General features: G+C 53.8%; 1 protein-coding gene across 1 annotated transcript; it reads right to left on the bottom strand.

The window, feature by feature from the left end:
* Nucleotides 1-2,323: 2,323 nt before the first annotated feature.
* CDHR1 (cadherin related family member 1) lies at nt 2,324-23,768 on the bottom strand. The gene is made up of 17 exons (XM_045876236.3): nt 23,696-23,768; nt 22,994-23,089; nt 21,873-22,018; nt 20,814-20,864; nt 19,958-20,047; nt 18,687-18,773; nt 17,385-17,501; nt 16,200-16,343; nt 14,371-14,449; nt 12,868-12,968; nt 10,110-10,313; nt 9,454-9,606; nt 7,766-7,930; nt 7,204-7,271; nt 6,481-6,709; nt 5,362-5,619; nt 2,324-4,719 (listed from the first exon to the last, which is right to left on the bottom strand). The coding sequence occupies exons 1-17, from the start codon at nt 23,748-23,750 to the stop codon at nt 4,183-4,185; spliced, it is 2,580 nt and encodes an 859-aa protein (XP_045732192.2). The 5' UTR covers nt 23,751-23,768; the 3' UTR covers nt 2,324-4,182.
* Between the last annotated feature and the right edge of the window lie 3,619 nt (nt 23,769-27,387).

Raw genomic sequence — 27,387 nt, 5'->3', positions numbered from 1 at the left:
ACCTGAGTTTGAGGCTCCAAAGAGCTGCCTGGTGGGGCAATGAGAGCCTGGTGGGTGATGTGACCCTTTATTTGTGGGTGTCTGTGTCTCCCTGAGCAGTCCTTGGTGCTCCTCAGAGCCTGGTGCCATCAGCACTGAGGAACAGGAGATTGGCTACATCCCAGGGCTTGTGCTCCAATGATTGTTAGAAAGTAGAGTTGCAAGGGCCATACCCAGCAGGAATAGAATCTATATAAAATCATATGACCCTATAATCATTATTATTATCATCTACAAAGGGAGGCTACAGAATCCTGATTCCCACCTAGTCTCATGTGATTCTGAGCTTCAGGCTTATTTTTCCAGCCCTGTGTCCCTAGCGTCTCAGCACCGAGCACAAGTGTTTATTACATGAATGAGGCTATAATCCCCACTCCCTTCCCCTATTAAATGTTTCAAGCTCTCTTATTAAACCCCTGAGAGGTGATTGTCTCCTCTTATCTGGGTGCACATGGAGTGGAGGTTTCCCCGTGAACCCCAGAGAACCTCATTGTCCCTCCAGGCAGCTCTGCTGCTGGTGATCCTTCTCAGGATTTAAACTCACATCTGTCTTTTTGCAGCTTCTCCACGGGCCTGTGGCAGCCTCAGTCCTCACATGGCAACCTCCCCATTCTCCCTGTCCTTCCCCCTGTGGCCAGGGCCCTTGAGGACTGTCAGAGAGGCATCACTGCCTGCCAACAGATGCCAACATCCATACTAGGTGGGCTGACCCTGGCTTCTCTCGAAGCTTCCTGTCCTCAGAGTAGCAGCATTGCACAAGGCCTCAGAGAAGTGGGAGGCTCTGGCTGTGCACCAGCTTTTGTCACATTTTGCCAGCTGGACTCTGAGGGACAGCTGCTCTGTCCCGAGTCCCACAGGTTCTCTTAGGGATAGTCTCCTCGGTTCCTGACTCCTTTGGGATGCAGATGCTCCACACAGGGTCCCCAGCTGCACAGATCCAGAGCTGTGGCATCTGCCCTGCCCTCCTCCACCTCTCCTCTCTTCATACAAAGGAGAGGCTCCGGGGCCTATCAGTGGGTGGAAACATCCTGGAGGTCAGCACGAGCAGGAGTCCTCGCCTCCAGGATATGGTGCTCCAGCATGCGGACATCCTCAAAGGTGCTCTCATACCTCTAAGAATAGCAACTGTCTCCTCAGCTTATATCAGCAGACACAAAGCTGCTGCTGGATGCTTTACATAGATTAGCTCCCGTCACCTTCACGGCACTGATTTTTTATACCACGTATTGATGTGGGAAGTGAGGCCCAGGGAGGCTTAGTCTCTTGCCCAAAGTCACACACGTAAGCAGCAGAACCAGGATTCAGACCCAGGGCTGTCAGACTGGAAAGTACCATGTTATTTCATATAGTTAGAAAGTCTGACCTCAACCATAGGAAAAAACACACACTGTCCTGCAGGTTTCCTGGAGACACGTCTGTTGATTATCCATTCCTTTTTTAGGGCCCAGAAGTGGGAGAGTCCTCCTAACCTGAAACCCCTGCCTCCCAGCTCTTTAGCTGGAGGCTTAAAATTGTGCCAGCTTAGAGGCCAGGCCTGTCCCAGCATGGCTGGGCAGCAGTCCCTTGGCCCCCGCCATTCCCTCATGCAGTAGAACTTGGCCAAGCCTCACTCCCACTGGATGGGGGTCACTTCCAGTACCTCCACATTTGCTGGAACCCTAGGTTTGGCCATACCTTCCTATTCTTTCTCAGTATGGCTCTTGCCAGCAGCTAGGTACTTTCCCCATACTTCCCAGTGCAGGAGGTTGCCCCAAAGGCCCTGTTTTCCAAGACTGCCTCTACCTTGGTTCAAGTTCTGGATTTGTCCCAAAGCCCACACCCCACCCAGGGCTTGGATGCTGCCCTGAGCTTCTAGCCCAGAGGCTCTCATGACCACTGTCCCAGAGACTGCACTTCTGCCCAGGCTTTTGTGTCCATGCCAGGTGTCCCAATCCCTGCCTCTGCTGGGTAGGGCTGGGGGATAATTGGTTCTAGCTCCAGAGTCCATTCCTTCCCAAGCAACCCGGCTGGGGCTTGTCCTGCTCAGGAGAAAAGCCCAGTCCAGGCCCCTGGTGAGTTAGGATCGGATAGACAAGCCCCACAAATATTACCATTAGAGGTATACGTGTGGCCATTTGCACAAAATTTTGCAGCCTCCCACGGAGTCAGATCTCGGGGTTAGGGGATGAATCCACCCACCGAAGGAGCCAGGAGGCAGGCCGAGCATGGCTGTCAGGGAGACTGGTCCCTATGAGTCAGCTAATGCACATGGAAGCAGGGGGCAGGAGGTCAGCTTGGCCCTTGCTTAACAGATTTTATTGACCATTTACAAAAGAGGTTGATCACATGCAAATTGGAAGGATGCCGTATTCCCCATGCAGGGCAAACATGGTCCAGCACAGTCCTCTCCTGAAATATACGCTGAAAAATGCCTCTTTGATCAGGCTGGGCTCCCAGCTTGTTAGATTTCATCTCTTAATACACTCTGGGGTGGGGATTGCAGAAACCCCAGCAAGGAACTTACACACACCGGCACATCTGAGTAACACCTCAAAACACAGACTCAGAAATCAAGAAAACCGCATGTGCATCTAATCGGTTTAAATAAAATCACTGATGATACTCTGGAGCGATTATTAGTGAGGGGAGCAAGATGCAAAGAACCGTCTCCCTGCACACGTCTAGATTCCTTATAAAGCAGTTTTCCTGAAAGTCGGGCAGAACTTCTTTGCATTAAACATAGAGGTCTGTGTGTCTTTTTCCTGGGGCAGGTTGTCACAAGCTGACGAGGTGTGGTTGGTCAGGGGCAAACGTCGAGAAGCCAGGAGCCCTCAGACCAGGTCTCTGCTACCAACCTGCTGTGTGGCCTCTACCAATCACTCCTCCTTTGGAAACCCATCTGTCACCCTGGCAAAACGGAGGCTTGGGCTGGATGTGCTGCCCGGCTTTGGTCCTCTCTGACGGTGGCTGGCCAGGGCTGCGTGGGGCATGTGGTGGGGGAGAACAGGACGGGAGGAGCCTCAGTCAAGGGCAGTGACATCGTCCAGCCCTGACTGCCACGGATCAGGGGTGGCACTCAGACGCAGCACAGGCCCTCCTGGGGGTGTTTGGCAGAATAGCCTGAAAGGCTCCTAATACTTTCTGGAAGAGTTGCACCCCAGAGGATTGACCTGCAGAAAAATACTCTGCGTTTGTGCTGCTTTGCACTTGGCTAAAGCCCTTCTTACCACATATTTATTTCAGTCTCCACCTTGGACCTGTGAGTGAGGCAGTGAAGACTGACTTACTTCATTTTACAGATGAGGAAGTGAGTGATCAGGGAATTTAAACGGCTTTCCCAAGGTTATACCATGTGAGCAGGATAAAAACAGATCTCTCCAAAATTCAGCCCTGCACTGTCTCTTCAAGGACTCCTGGAAGGGCAGCACCTTAGGGTGGGGCTTGTGGCTCTTCGGGATGTTTCTAGGACTCCTGCATGGCTCCAGCTTGGACATTTTTGGGCCTGTCTGGGACAGCCCTGGCTGGGGCCATTTCATACCTCTGTGCCCCTGGTCCCGTGCGGATATAGCAGGGACCCATGGTCTCTGCCCAGACACCATCCTCCATCTTTCCAATGGCTTTGAGGAACAGCCCCACAGTTGGCGTGAGTTTTCAGGGCATCACTGCCCGGTCCTGATGCATTTGTTCTCCTATAGCCTGCAAGGGTCACTGACTACAACCTTAGCCAGGGCTGAACTTCCTTTTCCTGTTCCTGCTCTTAGTGGGAGGCTTCAGGATCCAGGTTCTGGTTGGCCTTGCCACATGCAGCCAGGGCCCTGATCCTCCACTGAGGATGCTGAGGCCGCAGGAGGACCTGAGGGACTCGGCGAGGTCTGAGGTTTGTGAGTAGAAGACACCCAGAGCTGGCTCTTTGTTGATTCCCAGCCTCTGGGGAATGGGGGGGGGGGGGCACATAACTGTGCCAATAATCTGGGTGATGAGGAAGTATTTGCAGTTGCAGCCCATAAACAGAGAAATCCCTCATCCAAGGCATGTCCAGAGCCGTGGATATGGGGCTTACATCATGGTACAAAACAGAGGTGACCCTAAGGAGCAGGTGGTGGGGAGCATGGTCCAAGTAGTAGGAAAGTTGGGCTGGGGAAGTGAGGGTCCACAGGACACATACTAAAAGTAAGCCTTATTACCTACACCCTTCTTCTCAAACTTCTGCCTGAGCTCAGAGACCAGAGCTGATTGGATGGGGCTTCCCACCTTGGGTTTTGGTGACTGTCGGGGTTGCTTAGGGGTGAGTGAGCCAGAGACTGTAGGCACAGTCCAGGGGGCCATGCCCATCTTGGGTGCCATTGTGGGTGGTGGAGGGGGAGCTGGGGCTTTGGGGGGCAGTGTGCTTCCTAGGCTGTTGTTGTTGCAGTTCTCATTGGAAGGATCCTCTCTGAGCACAAACTTGGCGGCAGCCTTGGTCCTTCTGAACTTGAGCCATTCGATGCGGACGGCATGGGGCGCAGGGTTGGGCCGCTTGCGGAGTACTCGCCGCACAGGCAGGACCTTGTTGGACTTCTTATTACGCCAGAAGGTGGCGGTGGAGATGAGGACGGTTATGGCCACAATGATGGCCATGATGCCAGCCAGGACACCCACAGCCTTCATGGGGTTGTCTTTGGTCTGCATCAGGAAGGTGGCCATGGGGCTTCGGGACAGCATCTGGAAGAGAGAGCCACCCCTTTGCATTCTGCAGCTCCTGCCCAGTCCTTGGAGGAGCTCCCTGAAGCCTGATGGTTTAAAAACCATCTTTCTGGGGTCAGGCATCCCTGGAGAATCCGACTAGCACTATGGGCTTCAGTCCAGAAAAAACGCACACAGAGAAAACGTGATGCATGCAGCTCTCCAGAAAAATGCACACTGAGAGAGGGTAATGCAAGCAACCTCTTTCAGATTAAGAACTCCTGCATTAGCTGGACTCTTTTCTTGGGAGATTAGGGTATTGCTTACCTTTGGTTAAGGAAGGCCTCGTCTGCCCAAATGTATCAGAAACCCCCTAAGTCATGATTTTCTGCCAGATACTGAGCTGAGAACTACACATCATGATTTTACTTCTGCCTTTTAACACCCATGTGAAGGAACCTTCACTATTCCCAATTTATAGGAAAGGAAGTGTCAAAAGGTATTGAAACAAGGATTTCTGCTTGATTCTAAAGCCTATGTGTCTGATGGCAAAGGCAGGCTTTGCTAGCACTGAGTGTCTTTTGGAGGGAGACTGGAGATCGTCTTTCTTCCTCTGATCACACTGCAGCAAGGCCTGAGCTGACCCTCCGACCCTCTTCCCAACACAGACTTGGTACCCACCTCAGTGTCTGTGATGTCAATCTTGAGTAAGGCCGTGGTGCTGAAGGATGGGGAGCCACGGTCCTTGGCCTGCACCTCTAGGGACCACGTGAAGTCCCCACTAGGTGTAATGTTGTACAGGGCATCGAGGGAGCGGATGGAGTTCTTGAGCCGGATCTCCCCCGTGTGCGCATCGATGTCAAACACGTTGGCGGGCTCTGCGTGGGTGATGGAATAGTCCACCAGGTTGTTGGGCTCCTCTGCGTCCTGGTCTGTGGCCTGTGTGTGGGGAGGGTCAGACAGAGCTGGGCTTCGAGGATGACACTTGTATACCCTGGCTAAACCAATAAGTCCTATGTGGCTTGCTGGGTTGATGGGAAAATGGTCCTAGCCCTACTTGGAGTGAACTGGAGTTGGGAGAAGTATTGAATGAGCCAGGGTCTGTGCCAGCCCCCTACGTGTGTTACACCATTCCATCCTCAGAACAAGTCTGGGCAGTAGGTATTGTTAAAAAAACAAAAGCTAAGTGACTTGTCTAAGGATGGATACAGAGAAGGAGGGGAGCTGGGATTCAAAGTCCAGTCTGTTGGGTTTCAGGGTTCATGCTTCTTCCACGTTGGGAAGACAGTGTCTCATAGCACTGCTTTGAAAGCCGGCCAACCGGCTGTGTGAACAAAGACAAACCACTTAAACTACCTGAGCCTCGTTTCTTTTATGAAGTGGCAATGATATCTTCTCTCTTAGAGGTTATTTCTGGGTTGAGGTGAGGATGGGGCTATATAACGTACCTTAAAAACCCCTGCTCATTGTGGGAAGCCAATAAATTTTATTTTGAAATAAATTCTTACGCCACAGTGCCTCTTGCAGCAGCTAGAACAAGGCTTTCAGGGAAGCTTCATTGCTTTCTTTTTTTTTTTTTTTTTTAAAGATTTTATTTATTTATTTATTTTGAGAGAGAATGAGAGACAGAGAGCATGAGAGGGAGGAGGGTCAGAGGGAGAAGCAGGCTCCCTGCTGAGCAGGGAGCCCGATGCGGGACTCGATCCCGGGACTCCAGGATCATGACCTGAGCCGAAGGCAGTCGCCCAACCAACTGAGCCACCCAGGCGCCCCTGAAGCTTCATTGCTTTCAAAGCTCACCTCAATTTTCACTGGGGTCCCCAGCACCATTGTCTTCTCCTGGATACTCTTTCCAAACTGAGGGTAGTGGTCATTGACATCCAGGAGAGTGACGAACACCTCAGCCAGGCTGTATTTGCCCTCCATGTCCTCTGCCTTCACGTAGAAGTTGTACCTGGCCGTGGCCTCGGCGTCCAGGCTGGCCCAGGGCTGAGTGTAGATGATCCCGGTGGATGGGTGGATCAGGAAGCTGCCAGGCATAGGGAGCTCAGGCTTGGGAGTGCACAAGCACAGGAGTGTGCATGGAGGTACGAGTGTGCATGCACACACACACACACACACACCCCCCTGCAGGAATGACCTACCTCCAAAGCGTTATGCAGCTTCTCCAAAGTAGCCCACCTGACCCTCTCTCCGGCCCTGCAGTCTGACTGTGGGAGGCAGGCCCACCCATCTACTCATCCACGTATTAACCCTGAACTTAGCTGGACTTACACTCACCCTCTCCACCCAGGGCCTGCCCTTCCCTAGTTCCAGGCCATGACGGTGACCCTTCTTCTCTCAGATCCCAGAACCTTTGCCTCGGGCTCTCTGCTTCCCTTTCCCTCCTTGGGCTTGTGCTCATTTTTCCAACCAAGGTTCTATCCTTTCCAGGTCCCTCCTGCCTTCTGCCCAGATCCCCTCTGCCCCCTGCCTCCCAAATCCCTTGTCCGAGGCCCTGTCCAGGATTCTGGATCTACTTACGGGTCTGCCCCGGACCCATAGATGGAGTATTTGACTTCGCCCCACGGACCTGTGTCTGGATCTACAGCCTGGAAGAGAGAAAGGTCCTAGAGGTCCCTGCCCTTTGTCGGGGCATGTTGGCAGCTCATGTGTCTGAGGGCTGCTTTCCATGGCAATACAAGGGGCTTTGGGGTTACCCAACTGGGGAGAAACCTATCTAAAGGACTGCTCTAGAGCCCTAGTTTTCTATCCGGGAGGTCTCAACTGTTGGAGGAACCAAAAGGTTTAGATCTGGAAGGCATGTATCCCTCCTTTGTAAATGAGGAAGGAAAAGATGGGTCCTGTGCCCTGACTTTAGGGTTTATGCCTATGTCCTCCTTAGAGTCCTGAGAGGTATTGTTACCCCATTGTACAGAAGAAGAAACTGAGCCTCAGAGAGGTCAGGTAGCTTGTCTAAGGACACAGTTAATGAGTTTGGGCTTTGCGATTCAAATTGGAACCCAGGTTTGTCTGATTTCATCAGACCCCCTTCAGTGGGGGCTCCTAACCCCAGACCCAGTCCCCATGCTAGTTCCCAACACACTGTGACAGCCACCACGTTGGAGCCCCCTGGCGCATTCTCAGGGATCCTGGCAATGTAGTAGTGGGAGGTAAACTTGGGCACATTGTCGTTGGTGTCCAGGAGCTGGATCACAACATCTGCTGTGGAGCTGAACTTCTCTGGAGTGTTCACTTCAATGGCCAGTAGCTGGGGAAGGAAAGAAAATAAGGACTTGTCTGGGTGGGGGTCACCAAGCACAAAGCCTTCCCACTTCTGTCTCAGCAGGGTCCAGCACCAGCCTGCCTTGCTCCGCCTTACTCTCAGTCTCCAGCCTGCGATGCCTTCCACCACCTGCAGGGGGCACCTCTAAGGCCCACTGTCTTGAAAGGCCTGCTTTCTTGCAGTTCTTAGAGTTGTATTTGGGCCAATTTCTTTTGTCCCATTGATTTGCATATTCTTTTTAGTTTCAATTTCAAAAATTATTTTGTTATATCATATAATTTAATACTTGTTAGGGAAGTTCCTGCCTCATATTCTTTCTTTCTGTTTTCCTGACTATTCTTACAGGTTTATTTCTCCAGATACAAAAACCAGTGTAATTACGTTAAATTCCCTCCACCTCACCAAAGGAAATTCCAGGTAAGACTTAGTTGAAATGATATTGGATTCTTTATTCACTTGATAAGAATTTGCATTTTTTAAACAGGATGCGCCTTTACATTTCTTGCTTTCTTTATATCTCTTTGTTAAATTCTTGTGCTTTTTGTTATTTAGATGCTGCATATTTCTTATTATCCTCATTCCTAGGAATTTTATCTTTTAGTTGTTATTATAAAAGAGGATCTTTTATTCCATTATTCTCTTTGCTATTTTTCATATGTAAGAACACTCTCAAATTTTGTGTATTAAGTTTGTAATCAATCATGTTAGCAACTTTGCTGTGTTTGTTTTTCCAACATTTCTTAGATTTGTCTAAGCAAACAATAACATCATCTACAAATAATGATAATTTTGTCTCTTCCTTTCTAATGTTCATACCTCTTATTTCCTTTCTTTATCCAAGGAATAACGTTACTCCAGGAATAGTGCTAAATAATGTGATAGCAGGCATCCACAATTTGTTCCTGACTTCATAGGAAGCTTTTAGAATTGCACTTTTAAGCATGATGTTCGCTGTAGTGGTATGTATGTATAATTATAAATAATTATAACCGTTTAAATAATATCAATGAGGTATGTTTTTCCTTTTTATTAATATATAGTATTTATGTTTATATATAATAGTCATTATTTACATATGTTCATAATTTTAAACAATCACAGATACAAAGGAGTATGTTTTTCATCTTCTGCTAAAGTTTTTACCAGAATTGATGACAGATGTCAAATGCATGTGAGAAATACGTTTATCTTGATAATCAAATAATATTTCTGTCTCAATCTATTAACATGGCATCTTGAATGCTTTGCTTTCCTGGGACAGTCATAATTTAGGACCGGGACTCAGTGAGGCTATGTGAGCAGTGAGAGCAGGCTCTTGTACCCTCCCCTCTTCCCACCTCCCACTCATGCTCCCCAGTCAGCAGGAGGGGCAGAGGAACTGAGAGGAAAAAAGGAGGGCCAGGAGGGGCAGGAGGTGACAGGGACCCCTCAGTAATGAATCCAGGAGCTGCTATGAGCTCCTAGGACCTCCCTCCCCCCCATCCAGGACGGTGCAGAGCATCACCTACCTTAAAGGTTAGCACTTTGAACTTTTCAAAGTCAATGGCAGCTGAGTTCTCCACAATGATGGTGACTTGGGCTTCATTCATGACTGTCAGTGGGACCACTCGGAAGATGCCCCCAGGTCCCACCAGCCTCAGGTTGAATTTGGCATTGGCTCCCTGGGCGACAGAGTTTGGAGGGAGGCAACAGGGAAGATGAATGAGAATAGAAACTCATTAGATAGTCATGCTAAGCGAGGAGACTTCCTATGCCCTTAACCCTGGCAGGTGAGTATTAGTCTTTCTTTCTGTCGGCCAGGCCATCGAGGATCAGAAAGATTTAGCAGGCTATGGAGACTAAGCCAGGTAACAAACACTTACAGCCTAGCCCTCTGCTGGGCAGAGGAGGTGATGGGAAGTGGTCACAATACCTCTCTGGAGGATCAAATACAGAGGGGCTTTTGTTTGGCTGGCTTTACTTTTTAATTGATTGTGAATGTCTTTAGGCTAAGCAGAGAGTCTTTGGTTAGCTACCCCATCTCTCCCCATCTCTCTCTCTTGGTTACACTCTCCTGTTTCATTCATTTTGTGACCCGCCAGGCCCCTGGCACATAAGCAGTGAAGGCTGATGAGCTCTCAGTCCAGGCCCCTTGGAAGACAGGGTGGAGGGCAGGACCACACACCTGGTCTGAGTCATTGACAGTGATCTTAAGGCCCCGCAGGATCTCTCCCTGAGGTGGGTGCTCATACATGGACAGCTCAAATCTGTTCTGGGGTCCACTCTCTCCATAGAATGTAGGCGGATGGTTGTTGAAGTCCACGATCCTGATGGTGACTGGGACCACGGCCTGGGCAGCTGGGATCCCTGCAGAGCTGACCTCAGTCACCTGGGGTGGGGACAGGTGGCTATTGCTGTGTGGCTGGAGACTCCAAGATGGCCCCACAGATCCCTGCCTCCAGGTATTCATCCTCTTGTATAATTTCCTCTCTTTAAGTGCGGCCTGCCCTAGCAACTTACTTCTGATAGCACATGGCAAAGGTGATGAGATATACTTAGTGATTAGACCACGTAGACTGTAACCTCTGTTTTCTAGCAGACTCTTCCCCTTGCTGGCTCTGATGAGACGAGTAGCTGTGTTGGAGAGGCTCATGTCTCAAGGAGCTAACGGTGACCTCTAGCCAACAGCCCACTAGGAACTAAATCCTGCCCATGATCATGTGAGCCTGGAAGCCGATCCTTCCCCAGTCGAGTCTTCAGATGAGAACCCAGTCCCAGCCGACAGTTTGATGGCAGCTACATGAGAGACCTTGAATCTGAGGACCCAGCTAAGCTGAGGCTGGAATCCTAGCCCACGGCCACTGTGAGATATAGATGTGTGCTGTCTTAAGTCACTAAGTTTATGGGAATGTTACAACAGCCACAGGCAACAATACAGTGCTAGTACTGACCCATTTCACAGATGAGGCACAGAGGGGTGAAGTAGTCACCTGGGGTCACACAGCTAGTGAGTGGCAGAGCTGGAGCAGGAAGAATTCGGGTGTGTCTGATTCCTTAATCAGTGCTCTCTCCATCTCCCCACACTGGCCCCTCTTTGCAGGCAGACAGATATGGGCTCAAATCCCAGCTCTGCCACATTCTGTCTGGTGTCCATTTAGCCGTGGGAAGGCTGCAGGGAAGGGGGGCTGCAAAGCCAGGGCCGAGAATCCACAGGTTCCGTGTGAACCACTCCCTGTGACAGATACCATCAAGGACCTCCTTCCCCTTGTTCCATAAGCACACTCTGGCCTTACCTATTCTAAAACTCCCACTCCCCAGACACCACTCCGTCACAGCCTAGCTGCTCTCCTGAAGCCCTTCTCAGAAGCCTACACCTCCATTTTTCCTAATTCCTACTCAGTTCTCAGCGCATCCCCAACTGAGATACTTCACACTAATTTCCATGCTGCATGCAGCACTGTCACCTCCTTTGCCTTCCTGAGTGTCCTCTGCTAATGTGACTTTGCTCTGTGCAAGCTCCTCTCTACCTCTCTGATCTCTCCTGGGTCTCCTTCACCTGCTCCCCCCCCCCCACTCAGCCTCCATGTGCCCACAGCTGTGTCTTCAGCCAGTGTTCCTGTGTCCCCACAGCCATCCTCGGGGTGATCCCATTACCCAAACCCACCCTTCCACAGCCGCCTGTATGCTGACACTGTCTCCCCAGGCTCCAAACCTGTATACCCAAACTGTCCGGGCCTGTCCTACCTAGCCTGCCTCCTCTCCTGTGCTCCTGATGTCATGGTACCGCCCCAGACGCCCCATCCCTGTCCCTTCCCTCACCCCGCACAGCCACAGTGTGTGGAGTCGGCCTCCTTCATATTTTGCAATTTGTCTGTTTCTACTGTTCCACCTCCCCTCATCCCCAAGGGCCTTCTCGATTTACCACCTTGACTAATGGCTCTGCCTCCCTGCTTCTTGTCCAGTTCTCTCCAAACTCAAGTTGGGACCAGTGTTCTCAAACCCTAGGCTGGGACTGGTGCACAGAATCACTTGGGAGCTCAGAAGGTGCAGAGTCCTGGGTTTCTCCCAGACACACTAACTTCCTGTCGCCAGGACCGGGTCCTGGAAATCTTTGTTTGCCAAACTCTTTAAATCTGAGAACCCCTCCCCCCTCCCCGGTCTAAAGCAGACAGAATGAGCTTTTTAACAAGACTCTAATCATGCTCAGAACCCTTCAATGGCTCTTTACTGCTCTTGGACAGGACCAGCCACATAATTTGCAGACCCAGTGAAAAATGAAAATATTTTTTAACAAAAATTTTTGTTAAAAATTGTTTTAAAATCTTGTTAAAAAATTATCAAGAATTTCAAGACAGCAAGAGCAGAGCATTACGCCCAGCATGGGACCCTTCTAATGGTGATGCCTGTGTAATTACATAGACCACATGTCCACAAAACTGGCCCTGTTCCAGGAAAAAAACTATATCTCATATTCAGGGCCTTCACTCCTCTGGCCCCAGCCTGGATCCAACCATTTCTCTGTCTACATGCTGCCTGTGGACCCTTTGCTCTAGCCCCATGACTCCTTGCTGCTTCCCTAGTACATCATGTGCTCTCCCCTCCAGCCTTGGCTCATGGGGCTTTCCTAGCCCACACTGCCTCCAGTCCGTCCTCATCCCCACTAGTGATGCCCTTCACCACCGATCACCACCTGTTGGGTCCTACCCATGTTCAAGACCTTGCTGTTTCAGTCCTACCTCCTTGTGAATTTACGTCTCCCCTTGCCAGGGGCTTTGTGTGCGTCTGCTGCAGGATTCACACAGGCTATGTGACGTAGGTGCTCTCTGGAGCAACATCTAGCTCCCTCCCTGGGTAGAAGGTGGGTGGTGGGAGTGGGCTGGGTCTCATCAACTTTGGAATCTCCCAGGGCCGGAGGGTAGGAGGGAAGGCCAAGCTAGAGGTACCTGTACGTGCAGCTCATACACCTCTCTCCTGAGCTGGGCAGGGCTCTGCATGACAGAGATGACTCCAGACGTCTCATTAATTTCGAAGTCTCCGTTACTCCCTGGCAAGGGGGAAAGATGCACCCTGCAGTTGCACACACGGCCATGGGAGGCGCAGGGGAGCCAGGCCAGGCAGGCAGCCTCGTGCTCCTCAGGCATTCCCTCACTGAAGTGTCTATAGAATGTAATTCTATCATCTGGATCCTGCCAGTGAGGAAACTGAGCTTCAGAGGGGCTAAGTTATTTGTCTAAGATTACACAGCGCGTGGACAGCCGGGACTTAAACTCACTTCTGAGTCTGGCTTTCAGGTTTCACAGAACTGGCTTCTCTTATGTGCCCTGTGTGTGCATGTGTGTGTGCACACGTGTGTGTGTGATGGCCAAGAGAGAGGGACAAACAGCCACACAGGTAGGGAGATAAGGAGGGGGAGAGACAGGAGAGAAAGGGAGGGAGGGAAGAGGCAGAGGCTGCAGGAGGAGGAGCAGAAGAGGGAGAGGAGAGAAGAGATGGGGATGGTGGGTGCTGGGTAATTGTGGGAAGGCTGCAGAGGTGGAGGGGTGGGAACGAGGAGCAGTCAAGGGGGGTCTGTGCACCTGGGGAAAGGAGCCTGCTTGTGATGGTGCCACATTCATGCATGCGTGAGCTGCTGGAGAGAGAGAATGCACAAGGCATATCCTAGGGATAGGGCTGGAGAGGCGATGGGGTCTGAGTGAGAGCACACAGACATGCGCATGACTGTGATCAGACACCCACGCTGTGGGGACTGGCTACTGGGGGCCACAGAACCCACCCGGGGCCACCGTGACCTGCTCAGTTGCTGCTCAGTTGTGCAAAGAACAGAGTCTGGGAGCCAGAAGACTTAGGTTCAAATCCAGTGGGAATGTGGGATGGCCCTTTAGCTTCTCTGAGTTTCAGTTCTCTCATCTGTATATAGGGCTAATAGTATGAAATGCCGTATCATCGTTGCATTTAATTCTTTTAATTCAACCATATGCTCTAGGTCAGAAATATAAAACAATGAGAGGGGTGTCTACGTGGCTCAGTCAGTTAAGTGTCCAACTCCTGGTTTTTGCTCAGGTCATGATCTCAGGGTCACAGGATCGAGCCCCATGTCTGGCTCTGTGCTGGGTGTGGAGCCTGCTTAGGATTCTCTCTCTCCCTCTCCCTCTGCCCTTACCCACCCCTAAAAAAAAGAATGAGGGAAAAAAAACCCAGTAACTTTAAAAAGTTACTCCCTGTTGCTAGACATAGTGACAAGCAGGAGCCAGAGCACATGCCCAAGACTTGTCACCTCCTGGAGGGGCCCAACACCACCCGCCCCCCCCACAATACGTCTTGTACTTCTGGCTTTACAAATGAGGAAACTGGGACCCAGAGAGGTCTGGGCAGGTCACTCTGGTCACCCAGCAAGAAGGAGCTTTAGCCCAGCAATGGGTCTGTCCCCAAAGTCGCCCCAGACTCACCATTCAAGAGGCTGTAGAGAATCTGGTTGGGTTTGCCTTGATCTCCATCCATGGCAACCACCATCAGTACCTCTGAGCCCTTGGGGGGACAGAAGCAGCTGCCTGAGACCAGTGTGTGATGCTGGGGCTCTCCCTTCCCCAGATACTTGCCCCCATCAGAGGGGAGGTGCCACTGCCACCCAAGAAAAGGGCCAGGCCTCTGTGTGGCCCCACACCTGCTCTACAGGGAGACCAGAGCACCCACTGGCTCCCAGAGCTGGAGAGACAGCCTGAGCCCTGCTTCTCCCCACCATATCGGTTCACACATGGCCGCCCAGGGACATTCAGGCCCCCACAAGTGGGCCTCCGCCTCACACCCCTCCTTTCCCACACACCACACTCAGCTCTGGCCTCTACTGTCCAGCCCTCAAGGCTCACCCTTGCTGCCTCATCCACCTTTTGTCTTCAGAGGTACAGGGAGGGAGTCAGACACAGGTGAGAGAGGGGCTGGGCACAGAGGGGTCCAATGCAAAGTCCAGGAATGAGGACGCTCTCCTGGGGCCCCCAGCTGGGGTGCTGTTCGAAGGGTTTGGGCAGGGATTGCACAACTAACAAGCCTGCTCCACCTCAGCCTGCCACGCCCTCCTAAGCCCCCTACTCCGGCGCTTCTCCTCGGCCTACCCACACTCGTGGCTGCTTCCTGTCTGTCCAAGTGCTGCCTGCTCTCCTTCAGCAACGCTTTCCACCCTTAGCTCCTGGCAGGACAGCTGGCCTCCCCCGGCCCTGTCTTCAGCCCCCACCGGAAGAGCCCGCCATTTCTCCCTCACTCTGCTCATCTCTACCTCGCGGCTACCAGCTTCTGGAGAAGCAGTATTGTAGCTTGCGCCCAGCATGTAAGCGGTCCTCAGTAAGTGCTTTCGTTATCTCATCAAGTCTAGAATCATCAGACCCAGGGAAAGGAAAATTGATAATGCAGTTCAGTTCCACAGAGTCCTTGAGCCGTGGCTGCGTGAAGTCTGGTTCCAGCCTGGTCTCGGCCTCCAGGGAGCTCACGGTCTGCCCGAGGTGAGGGGGCATGTAAATACATGGGTGTACCCTGAGGAGGGGTGTGCCTAGCATGGGAGCAGAGAAGAGGAGCTCCCATCTCAACCAAAGATGTCAAGGAAAACAGTGCCTGGGCTGGCCTGACAAGGGCATGGAGCGTCTGGCCCATGGGCCGGTCTCAGGCAGAGGCTAAGGACACAGTGGGGGCTGAGTGCTGGGAGGCTGGTGAGGACTCGGGGGTGGAGGGGAGGCCAGGCCTTAGATGCCAGGCCTGGGGATAGGACCTTCCCTGAGAGGCCTGAAGACAAGCATAGTCACCACAACACCAGGGGCAAAGACTGCACTGAGGGGGAGGAAGCTGAGGCCATCCTTGGAACTGGGCCTGCGGGACAACTACTGGTCTGAGCAACCCCAGGCTACGGGCTTGGAGCTGCGGAGGCATAAAGGAATCACACCCTCCTCGTCCACACAAGGTGTAGAAAGAGCCCCACCCAAACCAAGGCAATGGACCACCTTCCAGCCTCTCTTCCCAGCCCTTTTGAGGGCTGAACACTGGCAGCTGGATGAGAGTAAGTGTGAATGAGTGAAGAAATGCCTGTCACAGTCTTGGCGCCCAGCAGGTGTTCCACACACCAGCACCTGCTTCTTCCCCCTTACACTCCCACTGGCAAAAAGACAAGCTCATGCGCTGAGCCTGAGCCAGTCCAGAGCCAGCCATGTGACGAGGGTGACCCAGGGCCAAGCCACAGGGGATCCCGGGGCCATGGTGTCTGGAGGGGACACTGGGCTAGGGGCCAGCCACCCACCGGAAGGGTGTCCTCATACACATAGCCGTAGTAGGGTGTGCCCACGAAGACAGGGGCCATGTCCTGCACGTCCTCCACATTGACCGTGACCGTGGTGGTGGCGGAGAACACGACGTCAGCCCCTCGCAGCTTCCCTCCGCCATCCTGGGGAAGAATCAGAGAGTGAAGGGGGGTCGGGCTCTGGGGGGCCCCCCGTGCAATCTGGCTTCTGCCACTTCCTGGCCTCGAGACCAGCTGCCCTATCTGATTTCTGTTTGGCCCTGTGTCACCTGGAGATCATTTCCGCCTCATAGGGGTTATTTAAATGAGAGGATGTGTGGAGGTTTTAGTCAGCTCACTCAGAAGTGTTCCTTTGGAAAAGAAGAATGAATTCTCTCTCCAGAGGAGGAGGAGTCAGAATATTCTCCCACCTGCCAGGAGCCAAGCCTCAAACACCTCCTGGGAACCTACTAAGAGCACGACTTGGGCCCGCGCCTGAGCCTGCGTGATGCAGGTGTGTGCCCAGCGAGCCCAGCCCTCGCGGCGTATCGGGGAGAGGCTACGGGCTCCAGGGGGCTGGCCTGTGGCCAATATATGACCAGCGAGGGCCTTTCTTTTCCTGGAAAAGAAAATGTTGGTCCCCGAGGGACAGCTGGGGTTTCCCGCCCTCAGGCGACAGAGCGGCCACCTTGGCTGAGCACCTGCTGACTTGCAGATCCCACACCACGCACTTTAGAAGTCTGAGGAACTCAGCTAAGCCTCATGGGTGGGCAGATAAGGAAGCCGAGGATCACAGAGAGGAACAGGTGAGGTGAGCAAGCCCAGGCAGAGACAGGGAGGTGCCTGGAGGCCAGGCTGTGGGGGATGTGAGGGAGCATGGGTCTCCAGGTCATGGCCACCTGGTCCTCCGGAGGGGAACCTGGCCTGTCAGTCCTCATGGGGCGTACACCCTCTTCCAGGAGGGAATATGCCCTCTCCAGCCCACGCACTCCAGCCTCCCTGGAGACTATGTCCATGTCCGGGCAGGGTCCACACCAACAGAGGTTCTGATCAGCCGCACCCCCACCCCCACCCCCATCATATCTTCAGCCCTCCAAAGCGCCCCCACTCCCTTATAGAACCGAACTCTGTTCCAACCCCAGGGCAGCTTCCCTTGACAAAGGCTGAAGAAAGACCAGATGCTCCGCCTTCCTCCCTCTCTGTTACCTTGGCAACCACGGTGACAAAATGCACCCGGGCCTTCTCGTAGTCCAGCGTGGCCCCAGCCCGGAGGCGCAGCACGCCACTGTGGCGGTCCAGGGCGAATTCGGTGGTGTGCACATTCTGTAAGAGTGAGGGGCAGGCTGGTCCTCGGAGGGGGACCCAGGCCGGCCCAGGAATGGCCGCTTTGCTTACTGACGGGGGGTCTTCACTGTCCTTTGTCACAGGAACTCTGGCCTTGTGGTCCCCTCCTGTCCCTCAGCGTGCTCCCGGCAGGGCCCCGGCCTTCTTGCTGCCCAGCTTCCAGCTCAGCTCTGGCCTGGACTTTCTAGCAGGTAGACTTGGCAGCAGAGAGCTCTAACCTACAGGCAGTGGGGGCTCAGAAGCCACAGTAGTGGAGACAGCCTTCAGGATCTTCCCACCCCAGCAAGTAGGGGACTACGGGCCATTCGCAGGCAGCTTGGGGGATGGTGGAAGGTGGGTGAGGACAGGAGGTGATCCTCAAGCTGGAAAAGGGGTTACTGCGTGTCACGAGTTGTTGTGGAGTTTTACGTGTATTTAATCCCCACAAGAACCCGTGAGGATGGGCTTGGGCCGTTCCCGTTCGGCACGTGAGGAAGGAGAGCTGGGAGAGCTAGATGAGGGGTTGAAGGCCCCCGAGGAGGTGGCGGGATCTTTCCAGTACAGGTGGAGCCCGGGGATTCCTCCAGGACCCCTGTTGTCAGCCACCGGGTGGTACTGCCTTGACAGTTGTGAGAGCCCGGGACTAACCTCTGAGGGCCGAGGAGCAGCCACGGGGGTGCAGCTGTGAGAGGCGTGGCTGGTTCCTGAGGAGCCCAGGGAGGAGGACGAGGTGCGGGAAGGGGGTCTCTGCCTTTGATGGGGTTGGGGGGATGGAGAGGGGTGGGACGGGGCTGTCACTGCTCTGTTCCTCCTGACAGATCCCCCTCTGTCCTTTTCCTCGCCACACTTCTAGGCCCAGGCAAGTTTTTCTACCCTGTGTGGGTGCAATGCGCCCGGCCCTCTCCTGGGGAAGGGATTTCGGTGGGGAGAGCTGAGGGTCCTGGAGACCCAGGGAGAAGGTGGCAGGGAACCGAGAGGGAGCCAGGGTGGGCCGGTCAGGGGAAGACGGCTTCCACCCACGCTCCTCTCATGTCCCCACCAGCCCAGCCCAGCCCAGCCCGGTGGACCTGAAGTGATGTCTTTGACAATCTTTGGGAATAGTGGAGGCTGACTCAGGGCCTTGGTGATGGAGGTGGTGGCCCTCCAGGTGTCCCCTCTAGCCCAGGCCTCTGGTAAGGACCTTACCTGCAAGAAGTAGGTGACAGCCCCTCCAGAGCCTGTGTCCTTGTCCAACGCATGCACCTTAATGATGCTGCTCCCAGCAGGTATGTCCTGAGAGGTCACAGCGATAGTGGGGGGGGGGGTCAGTCCTGGGACAGTGACACAATGCTCAGGGGACTGGGGGTAAGGGAGCCATAGAAAGGTGGAGCCAGGGAGTGAAGGGCTAAAAAGAGGTGAAAAGGTGATGATTAACAAGGGAGCACCCCACTGGGGGAGAGGCAGCCGTGGAGGAGACGTGCCAAGGTCACAGTGGGTGCAGGGAAGAAGGAAAGGGGAAAGAAGGGAGCAAACAGACATCCTCCAAAACTAAGACTCCAAATAGACAAAGGGTTTAAATATGAAATGGAGAAATGGTTAATAGACACATTCCACATAACCAGGGATCACGTACATACCATTCAGAGCCAAAATGGAGTATCTTTCTCCTACTGAATTAGCAAACATTAAAAAATTCGAGAATCCCCAATGTTGGTGAGGGATGGGGAGACAAAGCGCCTCCCACATCCTAGGGGAGAGAGCCAGCAAGGGCTACTCAGGCAGCTCATGCTCTCAGCCTCGTCATTTCACGTCTTAGACCAGATCTTAAGGAAATCATTCTAATTAGCTATATGGAGGTTTTATGTTAATGTTCAGAATTTTACGTTTCTTATGACAGCAAAAATGTAAAGCATCTTAAATATCCAAACGTAAAGGACTAGTTCAGTCAATGATGGAATATGCACTAAGTGGAAGCTATTAAAATGACAGTTACCTAAACTTTACAATTACTGAGGAAATGCTTATGTTGTAAATTAAGTGAAAAACAGCATACAGAAAGTGTATGTTTAGTATCATCACAGTTACGTAAATAAGACAAAATAAATGCAGTAATCCCAACATAGCGCAAAAGAACAGCACCAAAATTTGACAATGTTGTCTCAAGCTGGAGGGATTGAGGGTGTTTTTGAAACACATTTTTTTCTACTCTTCTATATATTTCACATTTCCACAATAAACATACATTATGGTTTTAACGGAAAATGGTAAATGGACACTCCTGTGGATAAAAGTGGATGTGTGAGGGGATGGCAACAGAGGTGAGGGGAGGCCATGGAGGGGAGGGCTCTCCGGAGGGCAGTGAGGAGGTGCTCTTCACGCTGGGGCCGGTCTCCTGGGCAGGTCACAGGGCAGCCCAGAGGGTGGGGAGTGCATCAGGGTGGGAATGCATGGGCTCCACCTAGGGGCCTCTTGCTTACCTCAGGAACCTGGGCAACGTAGGGTTCCTGGATGAAACTGGGGGCCTCGTCATTAGCATCCGTCACCAGGATCGTGACTTTTTCTGCCACCTGAGAAGGGGCAGAGGGGACAGGAGTTGAGGCTGTCTCCAGAGGCCCCGAGAAGAGGCATCTAGCCTAGCCAGTGGTTGGGACAGCAGGGAGGCTTCACAGAGGAGTGAGATTTAAGCTCTGCAGGAGTTTGTCAGGAGAGAGGGAAAGAGGTGGAAAGGTATGCCAGGAAGAAGGAACAGCACATGCAAAGGCAAAGAGGAGTGATATGTATGGCGAGTTCAGAGGACATAAGCAGATTTGGGGCTAGATGGTTGGGAGAGTGAATATGGGAGAGAAGGTGGGCGAGGCAGATAGTGCCGAATGGGGAGGCCCTGAGTGCCAGACTAGGGCTTAGACTGCATCCTGAGGGCAGTGGGGCCTGCTGTGAGTGCTTTCACAGCCGGCTCTGGCCAGGTCTAATGTTTCACGGTGATGACTCTGGCTGAACTTCAGAGATGGATTGGGGTCAGGTAGCCTGGAAGCTGGGGAACCTCTGAGATCACCCTGGCAAGCAATGATGAGGGCCGGGTGGAAGTGGTGTCTGTGGGGAAGGAGGTGAAGGGGCAGCTAGGTCTGGGTGACTGGGAGGAGCTGGTCGGAGGAGGCAGATGGGAAAGCATCCCCACTGGCCTCCCCTGGTGCAGCCCTGTCCTGGGGGCACATTGGAGCAGATCTTGCTGGGCCTCGGCTTGGATTTGCCAGAGAGCCCCTAGGAGGGAGAAGGAACTGTGGGCAAGCCCAGGGAGCGAGTACTGCCAGGGGGCTGGCTCAGGGGCGCACTTACCAGATTCACGCCGTCTGAAATGCTGATGATGGCCTCGATCTCATCCTCCCTCTGTAAAACATAAGGATTGAGTGAGTGCCTGGGAGTCTGATGTACCTGGGGACCCTGAGGCTGGTGGGGGGGAGGCTCTCCCTGCCCCGACGGAGCCCACCAGAGCAGACCTGGGCATTTCAAGGGAGCCCTGGTGCAAGGCAGGGTGACGAAAAGCTGCCTCTGGCCGTGCTTGAGACCTTGTCTCAGCCCATCAGAGGGTCTCAGCTCATCAGAGGTTCTCATAAACCCCCAGTAGTATTAAGGCACAGAGAGAGAATGTTCCACTGCTAGAATGAGGACAGATGCTAACCTAGTGTGCTGGACGTCCCAGGGAGCTGGGTTTCCTTTTTTTCTTCCTTCCCCTCATCTCTCCCACACCTCTCTGTATTCCACGGTCCAGATCTGCAGTATCTCAAGCACTCCCTAGCCCATGGTGGGACCTCAGTGAGGAAGGGTATTGAGGTCAGCAGGCCCCCAGGAGTGCTGGGGAGGGTACACGATGACACTTTCACCTCGGGGTCCCTACAGCAGCCTCTGAGACCCACTTTTCCTTTCTTTACCCTGGCCTGCAGCGGGTGGAGTCGGTCATCGGACCAGAGCTGGAGGTAAGCCCATGGTGGAGGTCCAGTTAAGTGGTCCGCGAGGCCCACCAGCCTGGTGTGGGGTCTCAAAAGAGAAATGAAGCTCAGGCCCTGGCACCCATAGGTTCAGAAAGGTGCAGAGGGATGGAGGAGTGGAGGTTTACCAAACTCAGGCCCACTCTCTAAACCACTCTTTCCCAGGCTGGTTCAGTTAGTAGAACATGCGACTCGTTATCCTGGGGTCATGAGTTTGAGCCCCATGTTGGATGTAGAGCTTACATTAAAAAAAAAAAAAAAAAAAAAAAAAGACTCTTTCTAGCCCTGATCTGCTGTCAGTGTTCTGTGGCTTACAGGACCTCTCCAGGGATGACCTCCAGGGAAACTTCCAGCCCTCAGAGGTTTGTCTGCACACCTGGAAGACAGCACTACTCACACCTCTCCATACCTCTCTGTCCAGCTCTTCAACCAAGGTGATGTTTCCGAAATTGGGGTCAACAGAAAAGACACTTCTAGCGCTGGGGTCAAAGCTGATGTGGTAGGAGACAGGGTCTCCCTCGGGGTCTGTCCCATTTAGAGTATATACATGAGAACCTGGAAGGAGACACAGAAGGGGACACTAGACTCTGGGACCCAACCTTTCCTAAAAGTGGCATCTGTTCAGGACCAAGCTGTTGGTCCTGTTCAGCTGTTTATAAGGTGGGTATTCAATCCAGTGCTAAAAGTCCCGCCCTGAAGTGAGCATTGGCTGCAGGCCTCAGCCCTGTGGGCTGCTTCCCACCCTCTATCATCACTCTTCATAACTGTCAGTGAGATGTTAGTATCAGCCACTGTATGATTGTAATCCATAATACAGATTACAGAGGAGCTTCAGGTCTGCTGTGCCTAACTCCAGGGCCTCTGTCTGGTATTGATTCCTGTCCCAGGAGCCAAGACTGGGGTTCCTTGGGTATGGGCGATGGGAGAAAAGGGAGGCAGCATTAAGACAGGAGGGGTGACCCATGGTGCAGCATTGTGCCCCCATGTCTGGATTAGTTCTTCAGGGACTTCTGAGTAGGTGCATCTTTTACACTGCTATCCTTCTGCTCAGGGTTCCCAAACAAGACAGGGAGAGAGAGGGAAGCAGGGAGAATCTCCTCTTTCCCCTTCACCCTTTCTCATGCATATCCCAGCAAGCTGGATGTTCTTAGGCCTGTTTAAAGCCTCCCGGCTCCGAAGCTCCAGGAGGTAAGTATATTTGCTCAAGGTCACAACAGTGAGTAAGGGGTGGTGCTGTGGCCAAGCCTAGGGGTTATTATCACGCTGCCAAGTGCTGCCTGCTGTCTGGGTGTGGCCCTGTCTCTGGGCCCGCAGCCGGGTCTCCAGGACTGGCCCGGCTTAGGTCTCCATGATAGCCGTGACCTCCTTTCTTGCAACTGCCCTGGGGAATCCAGAGCGCAAACAGGGCGCCCTGGGAGGGCTCACAGCCTGGCACTGGGTGTCTCCATAGGCTCAGAGGAGTCACGGGTTCAGTCCTTGTGTCCAGGGGAACGTGGGCCACCCTCCGGGGCTGGGGCCAGGGCTACTCACCTACAGGGGTGTCTTCTGGGAGGCTGAACAGGGCCATGTTTCCGTTGGTGCTGCCCACCCCGTTGTCAAAGAAGTGCGGGGCGACATTGGCCTGGGCTAGGAAGAGAACAGGCAGAGGCACAGACACAGGGTGGGACAGCTTCACACCTGCACGGTCACGCGTCTGGTCCTAGTCTGCCCAGGCTGGCCGTCCCCTCCCCAACCCCAGCACACCGGCAGACTGGGCTGGGAGCTGCAGAGAGGGTCTCTCCACCACCACCTCCTCCGGCTCAGGCTTGGCTGGGACTTGTCAGGGGCTCGCACCATCTGGGGCACTTAGAACCCAGGCAGCGGCCAATCTCAACCCACCGATGGACAGACTGGGAACCCCGTGCCCAGAGAGGGGCCGTGCCCTGGCCAAGGTCACACTGGGAGCTGGGACACCCTCCTCTGCCCCAGCAGCCACCAAACCTCCCACCCTGCTTCTGAAGAAGCCGCGGGCCGCGGGGGTCCTGGCGCCAAATCGGGGGTCTCCAGGGTACCTGCCAAACCCGGCAGCTGGAAGGATCACCCCAACCCGCCCCGTCCGGTCCCCCCCACCCCCCGCCCGAGTCCCACCGTGGAAGTGAGCGGCCCAGAGCTCTCCCTCGGGCGCCCACCCGGGCAGTGCCGGCACCCGCGCCTCGCCCCGACCCGGCGCTCGGGGGGCCCGCGGCCACTCACCCAGGCAGAGGCGCAGCAGCCCCAGGGCCACGGCGGTCCCTGGGCCGCGCCTCATGTCTCCGCGGGCGGAGAGTGTCGCTCGCCGCAGCCGGGCCGGGCGCAGGAGCGCGGACCATGCCCCGGGCCGCGCGGAGGGCAGAGACGACCGACGGCGGCGGCGGCGGGAGGGGCGCGGGGCGGGGGCGCTGGGTGGCGCGAGGGCGCTAAGCGGATGACACCGCACGGATCCGCGCCTCTGGAGCGCTCCCGCCGGCCGCCAGACGAGACCAATTAGTGCGCGCGGAGGTGAGGGGACCGGCTCCCAGCCGCGGGCGGCGCCGGGAGGGGTGGCGGCGAACTCCTCTCCCTACCACGCCCCCCTCTGCCCAGGTCTGGAGCGCAGGCGCCGAGGGGTCCCCAGCTCCGCAGCCCGGAGGAGCACTGGGGAGGGGGCTAGGTGTCTTCCCGAGATGGCCCTGAGCAGGGCACTGGAAAATTGGGGCTTCTCGGGGTCTCCAAGTTCTGGTGGGCCTGGGCTCCGCTGGGGGTTTCCCTTTTTATGATCTTCCACTGTGACTTTGAGGGAGTTTGGCAGGGAACAGCCCAGCCTGAGACTAGAGGGGTCCCTCCCTAGAGGAGGAATGTGCAAAAGGGGGTGGATCGACTGGGGGGGGGGTTCCAGGGATAGTGCCTCTGAAGGCTTGGGGTGGGAGTGAGACAAAGAGGAGGGTTGTTGTAGGGTGAGGAGCAGATGGGGAGGGGTTTTCAGGCCCACCTCACTGGGATCCCAACTCTTTCCTGTCCTGACCCTCAGGCCAAGCCAGCTGTCCCAGTGGGTGGGATAGTTAGCTAGTGTGATCACTAGTGGGGGTCCACATATGTGGTAGGCAGCGGGGGTGGAGGGGGGTGGCAGGTAGCAGGTTGGCCTCACTCCCTATGTCACTCCCAGTGTCCAGTGGGTGCCAATGGAGAAGTAGCAGACCCACTCAAGCCTTGTAAGGAAGGATGAATGGCCTGAAGGCAGAATCAAGCCCCTCCCTGGGACAGACTTGCCAACAGAGCTGGCCAGCACACATATGGACTGCCCCCCCAGAGGGGTGAGCTCCCTATCCCCAAAGGATATTTAGTCAAAGCAAGGCGCTGCTATGGGGGCCCTGGATGCTAAAAAGTAGGAGAAGCAGGTAAGCTCAGAAACCTTCTTGGTTGTTGGTAGATTTCCCTGGACTGGACCCTCATTCTCTTGCTCTGATATTGGAGTTTGGTTGGATGGAGAAGCAGCCTGGTCGCTTCTACTCACAGGGGGCACAAAGAGGTCACTTCAGGCCCAAGCTTGATCACGTCCCAGGATGGTCTTGGAAGGGTGTGTCCACAGACAGAGGAGACCTTTTGTGTGCCTCCTGGAGAGGCCTCCCTGGCTGGGGTCTCGATATTCCTCCCCAGGGGCCTTCATCAGAGCAGAACATCACCATCCCCCTGGGCCAGCCCTCCTTGATCTACTGTTAGCAAGAGTTAGAGATTCAGGACAAGGAGATGAATCAGTAGTCCCAGAGTGCTGGGCAATTTTCAGGTCCATTTAACCAGAATCCTTCTTCTTGAATCCCCATGGGTTTGGCCCTTTGGCTGGAAAATGCACTTTATTTTTTTTAAAAAAGATTTATTTATTTATTTGAGAGAGAGCACGCATGTGTGAGCAAACTGGGGAGAGGCGGACTGAGAGGAGCAGACTCCCCGCTGAGCATGGAGCCAACTACTACCTGGGGCTCCATCTCAGGACCCTGAGATCAGGACCCTGAAATCACAGCCTGAGCCAAAACCAAGAGTCAGATGTTTAACTAACCGAGCCACCCAGGCGACCCTGGAAAATGCACATTAAATTGCACAGACATTTCTGTATCTTTCTGTCACAAAACGCTGGGACAAGGCCAAAGCAAGCTTCCACAGGTCTCCATAGAGATGAGGAGACTGGAGCTTTCTGTCGATCACCCAGTGTGCTGGAGGCAACCGTGTCCTGGGGCAAGCAGGCTGCCAGTGGGCTGAGCTTTCCCTGTGTCCTGTCTGCCTACTTCCTTATCACTTGACTTCTCTGGCCTCAGTTCACTCAGTCAACAGACTTGCACTGGAGAGGGATACTGAAGGAGTACCCCCACATGCCGTGTGTGTGTGTGTGTGTGTGTGTTGTCACCCCTATTATCTCGTGTAACCAGTATGATCTCTTCTGATGCGATTGTCTCTGCTTTAGAAAGGAAGAAGTAAAGCACAGAGAGGGTAAGTCACTTGTCCAGCTTCACACAGCCAGTGAGGGACAGAACCTAGAGTCACACCCAGTTTGGGCCGGCTCCATAAAAAGTTGAAACTTTTGGTGGCAGAGGGAGATGACCATGAAGCTACTGAAGCTTCAGGGCCTGGGCCCCTGGCTCACACGTCTCTTCCGTAGCCTTAATTTTGTATTTGCAGTTTATATATATTTTTTTTTCCTTAAAGGGGCCACCCCCCTTCAATTGTACAGGCTCAGATCTGCTAGAATGACTAGCTGTCCTGGTTTGCCTGGGACTGAGGGGGTTTCCAGGGATGTGGGACATTCAATGCTAAAACTAGGAAGGTCTGGGGTAAACTGGGACAAGCGGGTCACCGTAGATCTATCCCTGTCCACAAAGCATTTGAGAACCTGGGAGAACAGCAGTTCTTCATGGAGATTCTCACCATGGTCTTGACCTTTAGCACGGAGGAATGAGAGGCTCTGTGGAGGGCTCAGTGTATCATAAGCTGGGAAGGGCTCACCTGCTGTGAGACACAGGGCTTGGCCCTCACCTGCAGACCCTGGGCAGCCTCAGACACACGTCACCTTGTCCTCCACATGTCTATCACCCCTGCAGGGTGACGAGCTCCCTCTTCTAAGGCCTCCTATAGCCATGGCACCTGCAGTGAAACACTAAATCAGTTTCACCTCTTGGTCAGGTCTGACAGCGTTTCCTCAGGTAGATTGACAACAGCTGGTCCAGCTGTCAGTACATGGGAATTCAAGTGTCAGCCGCCAGCCTGGCATGTGAGTGTGTTCTTCCTCCAGCTCACCAACCCCACACCAACCCAGCCTCTTAGAACCTCTTTGCCCCTGTCTGATCTACCTGAATGTGCTAACCCACGGTGCCTTGCTTTCTCATTCACACACTTAGACAGCTGCACACACACACACACAAGTTCTGGTCCCATTTGCACACTCATGCATGTAGACCATCTATGTGTGAATCCATTCCCATCTCCTTGTGTAAACATGTATGCCCAGCACATGCACACCTGCACCAAGAGAAGTAGGGCAAGGAGCTCTCCAGGCCCCTAGTGCTGAGGATGTGGGGAACAGCAGGTGCCTGCTATTCAGACTCATCTTCCTAAGGACCCTGACCCGGGAGGAGGAAAGGACAGGTCTCCAGGACTCTGATTCTGCCCTAGCTGTCTGAGATAAGACCATCTTGCAGACTGACCTCTGCCCCAGGACTGGGCATCCTGAACTGTTCTGTCCAGTTGCTGAGTTCCAGAACAACTGTTTGTGAGAGGGCAGCCCTTGTCTAGGGTGGGATTTGGTACGGAGCATGAAGGCATAGGGTCAGGGGATCCCAGTAGGGCTGGATGTACACTCTCTGGACGTGACTGTGAGGCCCATTTATCCCAGCCCAGGTAAGGTCTGGACGACTGTCCTTTGTGGTTGTGGGCCGCAGGGT

This window comes from Mirounga angustirostris, unplaced genomic scaffold (assembly GCF_029215605.1).
Source record: "Mirounga angustirostris isolate CCGP_5_RB_7025 unplaced genomic scaffold, mMirAng1.0.hap1 SCAF_6, whole genome shotgun sequence".
Lineage (NCBI taxonomy): Eukaryota > Metazoa > Chordata > Mammalia > Carnivora > Phocidae > Mirounga > Mirounga angustirostris.
The sequence above is the reverse complement of the archived record's forward strand: the minus strand, read 5'-3'. Positions and strand labels throughout refer to the sequence as shown.